The sequence below is a fragment of the Drosophila montana genome, unplaced genomic scaffold (assembly GCF_035044405.1).
Source record: "Drosophila montana isolate Dmon_TW-CO22-7 unplaced genomic scaffold, ASM3504440v1 contig_893_1, whole genome shotgun sequence".
Lineage (NCBI taxonomy): Eukaryota > Metazoa > Arthropoda > Insecta > Diptera > Drosophilidae > Drosophila > Drosophila montana.
The window spans coordinates 140,782-151,155 of NW_026999179.1; the positions used below are offsets into that span (position 1 = coordinate 140,782).

Genomic DNA, 10,374 nt, shown 5'->3' on the forward strand with positions numbered 1-10,374 from the left:
TCCAAATGCTTCTCGTCATCTAAACACCACCATCGGGCGTAATTTAGGTGAGCAAGCTGCTAAAATCAACCCACACTTCAGCTTCTTGGACGTACTTAGAGGTAGAAATAACAATTCACAAAGCCAAGGCCCCCAACCTGAGGTCACTACAGCAGGAGCTATGGAAGCCATGGTCACCCGATTGGAGTTGATGATGGAGAAAATATTTAGCCAGATGACGCATATGCTAGCCACTGTTGTTGGTAAGCTATGCAAGTAAAGCTGAATGCGAACGGCTTGTGCAACAGCAGGCCGGAGGTCGAACACTTTGTGAAGACCACCAACACAGATATAGTCCTAATATCAGAAACCCACTTCTTCCAGAGATCGTACTTCTCCATCAATGGCTTCGATCTTATTCACACCAACCACCCCAACGGCAGAGCCCGAGGAGGAGCTGCGGTACTCATCAAAAAAGAAATTAAATATATTGAACTGCCAGTATACCAACAGGACTGGGTGCAGTGTGCCCAGGTCAGGTTGCCCAGCCCGCTCGGCGACCTCACCATCGCGGCTGTGTATCTCCCACCCAGGTATAACGTTAGGGAAAACAATCTAAATAATCTGTTGGAAAGCCTTGGCCCCAGATTTATAATTGGAGGCGATTTCAATGCCAAACATTCCGGGAACCGGAACAACCGGAACCAACAATCCCAAAGGACAAGCTATTTTCCGTATCATTAAAAAAAAAAGGACTCAACTGCCACTCGCCTGGCGTACCCACATACTGGCCCACGGATCGGCGCAAGATCCCTGACATATTAGACATTACTATCTCAAATGGTATTGCCCCCAATAAAGTCCAATGCAGCATCAACGAGAGCCTATTCTCCGACCACAGCGCGGTCGAGAAAACAGAGGCGCGCAAAAGGCTGATAGAAAACAACATGGACATAGATATATACAAAACACGGCTGCAAGCCAGGGTCAACCCTAACGTTGCACTTTCATCCGCCGACGACATTGACAGCGTAGTAGAATGCCTAACCCAGGAAATCCGTAATTCTGCTGTGATAGCCACTTCGAGAAACAGCTTCATCCCAGGAACACCAGCTAGAGACCTTTATCTTTGGACACCCGAGGTAGCCGCTCTCGTTGCGGAAAAGAGGCGTCTTCGGAGTAATTAGTTTTCTACCCGTAGACCCGGATAAAAACCTCCTCAACAGAGCCACAAAACGCCTAAAGGAGCTATTATAAAACTTAAGGAAGAGCGCCTTTGACAGGTTCTTCGAGGATCTCGAACCAGGGGACCCATCAAATAGACTATGGCAGGTCACACGCCATATTAAACGGCCTATTAGAAGGGCAGCTGCGGTCCGAAAAGCAAACGGGGACTGGTGCCGAAATGACCAAGAAAGAGCCGATGCCTTTGCAGAGCACCTTCATAACTCCTTCATGCCGTTTGATCGCTGCTCACTGGAGGACAAAGCGGACACTATGCGTTTTTTGGAACTACCAAGTGAGGACGACACACGAATCGCCACAGCATCCCTGGACGATATTGAGAACGAGGATGCTCTGCTCAACCCAATCAAGGCGCCAGGACACGATGGCATTATTCAGTCGTATTTAACCGATGTTTTCAGATCGGACATTTCCCTTCTCCGTTGAAACGAGCTGAGGTAATTTTAATACCAAAGCCTGGTAAGCCTGAGGCCATCCTCTCCTCCTATCGTCCCATAAGTTTACTGGCGACTCTCTCCAAGTAATCGAAAGAGTCTTTTTGCGTAGAGTGCTGCCAGTATTGGATGAGGCAGGCTTCACGGAACACCGGAACAATGCCACAGGGTAGTGGAGCGAATCATGCAGGCGTTCGAAGAAAAGCAGTACTGCTGTGCGGTCATGCTAGACGTAAAGCAAGCCTTTGATAGGGTATGGCACCCCGGTCTACTGCATAATCTTAAGGCAAACTTACCAGCATCCTACTTTGAATTTCTTAAATGCTACATCTCCTGTAGACAGTTTTACACCATGTGCGGTGACGCCACCTCGTCTATAAAGATCATCAGAGCCGGAGTGCCACAAGGCAGCGCTCAGGTACCACTGCTGCGGTGTACACAGCCGACATGCCTGTCAGCCCGGACCAGAACCTCTTGGTCGCCACGTACGCCGATGATACTGCTTTTCTATCAACGGCCAACACACCGCAGTACGCATCCTTAATCATGCAACGTCAATTGGACACCCTGGACAGCTGGCTGAAAGGTGGAACATCGCTGTTTACCAGAAAAGTTCACCCATACTACCTTTACACTGCGCAAAGAAAACTGCCCCCCAGTTATCTTGGATAGATCTATCATTCCTGTGAGCACAACGGTCAATTATCTAGACATGACCTTGGACAGACGGCTGACATGGCGCGAACATATTGTGCGCAAAAGGAAACAGGCTGAGACTAAACCAAAACAATATTACTGGCTGATCGGCAGGCAGTCTAAGTTAAAGCTTCATGTAAAGTTATTAATTTACAAAACTATAATCAAGCCAACATGGACATACGGCATTCATCTTGTGGGTACCGCCTGCAGAAGCAACCTCAGCATGTTGCAGCGTTTCCAAAATAACGCACTGCGAATTCTGTCCAATGCACATATTCTACATGACAATGCCACAATACACAGCCAGCTAGGTGTTCCGTATGTGAACGAGGTAGTTACCAAGCTGAGTAGTCGTTACATCACCAGATTACACCACCACCCAAACAATCTCGCCACCAACCTGTTGGACACCACCGGAACAACTAGACGACTGAAGAGAATACACCCCCTCGATCACCGCCAAAAAGTAGTTAAATTCCCCTCCTTCCACAGAAGGACTTTGACTTTCTGTTCGCTCTAGACCTACCAAGATCTCTCACCCTTATTCCTACTTTTTTCGTGTCTTATACCTAAATTATAACAGTACAACGTGTTCTGCACTGAGTTCCTGAAAATATTTGAATTCAGGATACCCTTTTTATACACTGAACCCATTGAAAATGGGTACAAGGGGTATAATGTATTTGTGCAAATGTATGTAACAGGCAGAAGGAAGCATCTCCGAACCCATAAAGTATAAATATTCATGATCAGCATCAATAGCCGAGTCGGTCTAGCCATGTCCGCCTGTCTGTCCGTCCGTCCGTCCGTATGTATGAACGCAAGAATCTCAGAACCTATAAGAGCTAGAGACTTTAGCTGTAGGTCCTCCTAGTCCCCGCGCAGATCGAGTTTGTTTCCAATATTCGATAACTTGCCCCGTTTCCAAGTAATCGATAAAAATCTATATCGAAATTCTGTTTTTTGAGCAATTTTGGTATATAATAAAGCTAGAGTCCCCAAACTTGACATGTAGTTTCTAGAATAGTATATATGTATATATCAAGTATCTTTCATTTTATAACTACCACCACCTCCCCGCTACTACTTCATAGCTATAAATCAAGTAAAAACACCAATTTATGCTGTCCCCCAATATAAGCCACAATTAAATGCAATTGACTTTTTGATAATACAAGAATATTCTATAGTACAATAAGATGTACTGTAAAAAATTTCATCAGGTTCCGTTAAGAAACACAGAAATGAGTAAAGAAAACGTGTTTTGACTTTTCTCCTATCAGCGGCAAAAAGCAGAAAGAATTTCTGTTTACATGTACCCACACATTCATGCGTGTCTTCTTTGAATTCTATCAACAGCATTGCAAATGCGATTGTATTTTTTTCTGTGATGCTATTTTAATTCGTTTTTTTCTCATGAAAAGTTAATTATTGGCTTGGCTGTTAAGTTGAGGCGGCGGAAAATAGCTCGGTCAGTTTTTTTTTGGCTGGTGTGGGTGTTGAGTAGAGGCAGCAGCAAGTAATGCGGTCAGTTGCAAGTTCGAACCCTCCCAAGGAAACTTTTTTTTTTAAATTAATTTTTATTTCTACTAAAGCAATCGATCGCGTAGTGTGAGCTGCTAACTTCAATGATAATTGTCTATGCCTCTCTCACTCTCTCTATTCTATATTATCTTTCATCTCTTCACTTGCTTATCTATATTTTTGGTCTTACTATTAAAACGTATTAAATGCGTCCGACCTGATAAAGTAAATATAATCCATTTCACCATCAACAGCTAAGTTGTCCATCTGCTTGTTTATATCTGAACTAATCTCCCTGCTGCAGGCAGTACATATTTCAAAACTGGCCGGAACGAACTACTATTACTATTACAACGACTACAGCGATCGGTCGAAAAGTAGGGTTTTGCATTGTAAACTTATTTGTTTTACAGATATCTTGACCAAACTATGCTCCTTACATATATACAAAACCTATAAACATCGGATCACCATATCTAATATGTGCCATTGCAACGATTTGGCGAAAAGTAGGTTCTAGTATAGCAAAATATTGTGTTTTCCAAGTTATTTACATCATTTACGAGCTTCACTATTCTCACATATTTGCAACAGGCAAAGGTTTTGAAGGGTATTATTCGGTGTGCTAAAGATATCCTCGTTATAAATAAATATGTCGTTCTTTCAATACAATATACATTCTAAAATATCTAAAATATGCTCGAAAGTATTGATTAAACAAATTACACAGATCCGTATGATGACCAGACCAGCCCATTAAGTGCTGTAGTCGGGAGTGTCCGACTAAATGATTATGTGATCTAAGCGCCGATCTGCCGTTAAAAGTATTCTAGAATCTTTCTATACAATAATACAGAAAAGCCCACAAACTCACACACACATGCATGTCATTGACTGCGCACTTAATGCAGAGGATGTCGTTTTCCTTCCCTTGGCCCATAAAAATTAAATTTTCAATATAAACCGGCTCTACCTTTAAACACTTTTTTTTTTATATGTTTTTAATCTGAGTATACGATACAAGAACCTGGCTACAAACCAAGTTAGATGTATGTATCAGGCAAAAGAAAGTATCTCCGACCGAGTCGATCTATTTTCGTCTGTTGCCAGAGCTAAAGATTTAAAAATGTTAAAGTAGGTTCCCCTAGTGCTCGCGCAGTATAAGTTTGTCTCCGATAATCGATAACTTGCCCCGTTTCCAAGCAATCGATATCGACATCCTGTTTTTGAGCAAATTTCTTTTGTTTTAAGAGTGACCATCTTGTAAACGTAGCTTCTAGATATATATATATATACAAATCCACTATCTTTCAATTTATTGCTACCCCCAGCCTTCATTACACCGCATCACGCCAAATTGAATAAATATATCAATTGGAACTACCCACCAATTTAATGGTGCCTTTTTCGAGAATATAAAAATATTCTATAGCACAATCCGATCTACTGCTGAAAAGTCTATCAAGATTGGTTAAGAAACACAAACGTTATTAAAGAAAACGTGTGCTGATGTATATTGACAGATCACTTGCTTGTGGCATCTAGCACAAACTGCAAGGATTTGTGTATACAGGTACATTTATTCTATAAACAGTATTGCAATTGCGATTTTATTGTTTTCTGTGTTCTATTTAAATTCGTTTTGGTCGAGACGTTATTGAGTCCAACTGAGGAAACTTTGTTTTATACTGAATTATTTTAATTTCTGCTAAACTATAAGAGAGTTCAGGTTATCCCCTAGTCGGAACTCCGCTTGAGCCTCTTACTTGTTGTTATTTTAAAAATAGACACTAAGGGTGTAATGTGATTGTGGAGAGAAAGAAGAAAGAAGCATCTCTGTCTGCCTGTCCGACTGTCCGTCCATTCCGATTAGCGAAAGGAAACTGCGGAAGGTACTGCGCGAGCACTAGGAGGACCTAACTGTTAAATTTCAAGTCTCTAGCTCGTATAGGTTCTAAGATCGATGCGTTGATACGGACAAAAGCTAGATCGAATCGGCTATTGATACTGATCAGTAATATATATACTTTTAAGGTAACAACAGGGGCGCATAATAATTTAATAGCATTTGCCATTTCGCCATATCTTTCGCGCAAAGCTTCAAATTTTTTTATATTGTATGCTATTTGCTTTTCTCTATTGTAAACAAACTGATAATGATAACTTAAATCTTTGATTATTTATATTTTAATTTTTAAAGTTAATTTCTCGCATTTCTTGCATCATGAAATGACTAGCATCAGCGATTTCCGTTTATTCACTATAACATGTTTGGTAGCAGCGATTTCTGGTTTAATAATTTTCGTTACGCGCAACGAATTTTCACCGATGGAGATAGGCGGGAATGACACTACAAATCAAGCTATATTTTAAAATGAGTACCGCCTGCTTTTAACGAACAAATTGTTCTATCGGAATGCTTGTGCACTATAAATATATGTAAATATATATACGCTGTAAATAATTAGTCAAGTTAGAAAATACAAAGGCGGCGATCCCGTCTAGAATATGATATTGACAACTGAATGAGGCACTCTTACACTTTATATATACTGATGATACTTATATAGGTTCGTCGACGGTAAGCCCTAATGCTGAAACCACATTTTTTTTTTTTAATGGAATAAAACAAATTAATCTCGAATTATGAAGGTTGGGAGGGTCACACTAGCCACAAGCATTCTCACATTACAGTAAGCCGTTTTCAATTTCCTGTCTGACTTGTGCAAATGCATAGAGAAATTCTTGCGCTGCTGCCACGAGTGTCAAGTTATTAAAGAGACTTGATCTGTATATGCAATACTAAGAGTAAAATTTAAAATTAAGTGTCTCGTGTTCAAGAAACTTAAGAGATTTGCTCAAAAAGTAGGACTTCGATACTGATTTTAATCGATTTCTTGGAAACGAGGCAAGTTATGGATTATCGCAAAGAAACTCTTTATACGCGGGCACTAGGATATACGTTCAAAATTTAAAGTCTCTAGTTTTAATAGGTTCTGAGATCGACCCGTCCCGATGCACACCAAGAACATATATATTTTATTGGGTCGGAGATTTTTATGCCTTTTACATACATTTGCCAAAAACATTTTTACCGTTTTTACCCATTTTCAATGGGTTCACGATATATATATATATATATATATCTTTAATCGAAGACGGCAACAAAAAACTGATTTTTGTTGCATAGCGCAATCAGTCAGTCAGTCAAAACAAGAGTCTTATATATGTAGATATATACATACCTCTAATATAACAGATGATGTGCTTGGTCCACTTATGATAAGAAGCACATGCGGTCTTCTTCCATAACTAAGATCATAATATATATCAACTAGTGGACTTGGACCAAGGTCATAGATTTTGGCAACAAGCGGAGCGATTGACGAAGGACCTAAAACTCCAATTGTTAGGTACCCTCCTAAATAAGCAACTACACGGTGTATAGCACTTGAATTTGTTGTCAGCTTTAAGCAGCTTTCATATAAACGTTGTAGCTTCTTATAATTTCCACTTAATGTCGAACTCTGCAAAAGAACTAAGATAAAGAACAATTATATTATAACAATCGCCACGTCAAAAAGCGCAGACGTGTAAAATAATTGCCCTGAAGACGGTTTGCCGATGTGCAACCGAAATATATCGGAAGCAAGGTATTAAATAAAATTGTTTTCGTTGTTTGTTTTTACAAACACGGACCTCGAGCCAGCCAACAAATATTTTGAAATAATTTTATATATTTTATTGAATAAAATAAAGACCCGGACCTCGAGCCAGCCAAACAAATAATTATAAAATTTAAAGGTCGCCAAATTAAACATATATATAATAATAATATTAATCTATAAATATATGTATGTATATAATAATAATATTAATATATATATATATATATATATATATATATAATAATATACATAATAATATTAATTTATATAATATACATACAATAATACCTTAAACTCATAAGAGAAATTGCAACTTACACTGTATTTGCATATCCACTGACTTTTGTGAATTGCCCATTTCAATAAAATTAGTTATATTGTTATTAAACGTTTTGCGCCAACAACTAAACTTCTTAAATTCAGAACAAGGATCTTTATTCCAATTGAGTCTTGCTTGAATGTTGGAAGCCACTGTTGCACAAATTGCTTCTGTACATTCCGAAGGAGATGAAATTGTAGGCGAACAGCCATCGCCCTCCATATAACAATCTTTGGGAAGTGGCGAGGGTGCTGTACTGATTAAAAATAATATTGGTGAAGCAACCAGTAATGTTGTTACCAATAAAGTTGCGGACGTTATAGCCACTTTATGAACTGCAGCTGAGGTGCGCAGCCATATACAAGGAGCGCAGCATATCCAGCCAATGATATTATTCTGAAAATAATTAAGCAAAATGTACAAGAAGTAAAAAGCTTTGTGTTATTATACCTTGTTATATCGTCCTGCAATGTTGTCTAAATTAGAGTTGTCGATAATTTCAACCTCATCAGCTTTACCAAATTGGTTGGAACAAATAGGGGTTTTAAATGACAGCTGTTTTTGCAGAAGTGATGCGCTGCTCCCCCCAGATGGATTTGCAGAAGTAATAACATTACGAGCATTGTTGTTTAAACCACTTACGCCCGTTTTTCGAAACGTATTACGCGTGCTAAACTCAGTTGACATGGTTTTTCTTGTGTTATGTTTTAGATTGACATAATTTTTGAATAATTCTCACATTTACCAAAATATAATATATCCTTCAAAATATGGCTTGCGCTTAATCAATATTTTGTTTTAGTAAAGTAAGTCATAAGCGTGCTCAATATTTATATGTACATATTTACGTTTACAAAATTGTAATCAGCTGTTTGTAACACTTTGTTATTAACACTTTTAGATTTTAGTTTATTTGCAACACTCAATATATTAGACAATTTACTGCCGATTTAAGCTATGTGTATTATTTACATTTGCTTTCACATTCCAAATTTATAATCACAATATTACACTAAAGCTCAAAATGATTGCTTTGAAAGCTTTTAGTAAGGAAGCTTTTTACAATTTTGTGTTTAATATTGGCAAATACAATAAAATACACAGGTAGTATGTCCGAAAAACCGAAGCCATGCCGCAAAATAGATGAGCGACAAAAAATAAAGTAGGACAGAATTAAAAACATGTTCAATTCATATACATATGTGTCGACTACGACTACTCTATTGATTTTTCACCAGAGGTAAATTTGAAACAAGAAAGAACGTTTCACGGAGATGATAATTTTTGTTAGTATTTGGTATCCTTGGGATATTTTATTTAAAAACATATACCAAAGAGCAGCCCTGTCTTTTGCTATAATGTTTTCCGTACGGCGCGATCGTGCAAAAAAAAATCAATCTTCCACTTATTTCGATTTTTTAAAGTATTGAAATGAGTTATATTTAAACTCGCTGGTGCTATCATCGGGAGATCCACAGAGACCTTGATAGGAAATAAAACCATTAACCAACGAAGATTATGATAAATTTGTTTAGGAACAGCATGATAGCATACATATTGAAGAGCTGGCAGCTAAATATAATATATCAACGGCTGGAACTGAACAATTGCTAATATATCTAAAAACCACGGGAGCCATGAAAAGTTAAAAAATATGTGTGGCAGAAGACGTAAAAAATCAATATGAAAAAATTGTTTTAACATCCTTTCAAATATAAGAGCAAATTTAATGCTTCGGAGCAGACCATACAAAGAATATTTAAAAAATGAATGTTTGAGATTTTTGGAAAAAAAAACCATGTCCGTTTTTTTCAAAGTTTAAGAGTGCCTAGTTTTCCCAAAAAAAAATATAAATATATAAACATTTTGAAACTGACCAATCTGGTCAAATGAGTCATTTGAGTTGAGTCTGCTGGAAGTGCCTTGAGAGACTCAAGGAACGAAATATTATTACGTTAAACACAAAATAGGGACTCGCTAATGTTATAGGGTTGTTTCTAGCTATCCGGCTTTTAGAATTCATAAAATTGTTTTTAAATAAACTGAATTAGTGTGGGTAGAACTGTCAGAAAAGTATTAAATTATAAATAATTTTATTTTGCAGCAGGAGTGGCGTCAAAATGTTTAATTAATTTTTGTATAGCTTGAACCCATTGAAAATGGGTAAAAAGGATATCATGTATTTGTGCAAATTTATGTAAAAGGCAGAAGGAACGCAAGGATCTCAGAATCTGTAAGAGCTATGGACTTGAATTTTAAATGTAGGCCCCCTTAGTGCCCGATAGTCAAGAAGTTGCCACGTTTCGAAGTAATCGATAGTGCTGTTTTTTGATCACAATTGGTAAATAATAGCCTTTCTCCACTGGGCTTAAAAATGTCACATTTTAAAGTTTTACATATTGGTGTTCCACCGGTTTTCGGTAACATGTGAGTGGCAAAAGTACTGTTTCTTTAAATAAACAGCTGATCGAGTTGCTTTAATTTACATAAGCGCCGCACAGATTTC

At 38.1% G+C, this 10,374-nt stretch overlaps 1 protein-coding gene across 1 annotated transcript in view; it reads right to left on the reverse strand.

The window, feature by feature from the left end:
* Nucleotides 1–8,840, reverse strand: part of LOC135440149 (uncharacterized) — a 110,264-nt gene extending 101,424 nt beyond the window's left edge. Inside the window, exons 1-3 of the mRNA XM_064699182.1 lie at nucleotides 8,319–8,840; nucleotides 7,868–8,264; nucleotides 7,127–7,419 (exon numbers count right to left, since the gene is read on the reverse strand). Of these exons, the coding sequence (XP_064555252.1) occupies nucleotides 7,127–7,419; nucleotides 7,868–8,264; nucleotides 8,319–8,555 (927 nt within the window). The 5' untranslated portion in view covers nucleotides 8,556–8,840. The remainder of the gene's footprint in view (nucleotides 1–7,126; nucleotides 7,420–7,867; nucleotides 8,265–8,318) is intronic.
* Nucleotides 8,841–10,374: the final 1,534 nt, after the last annotated feature.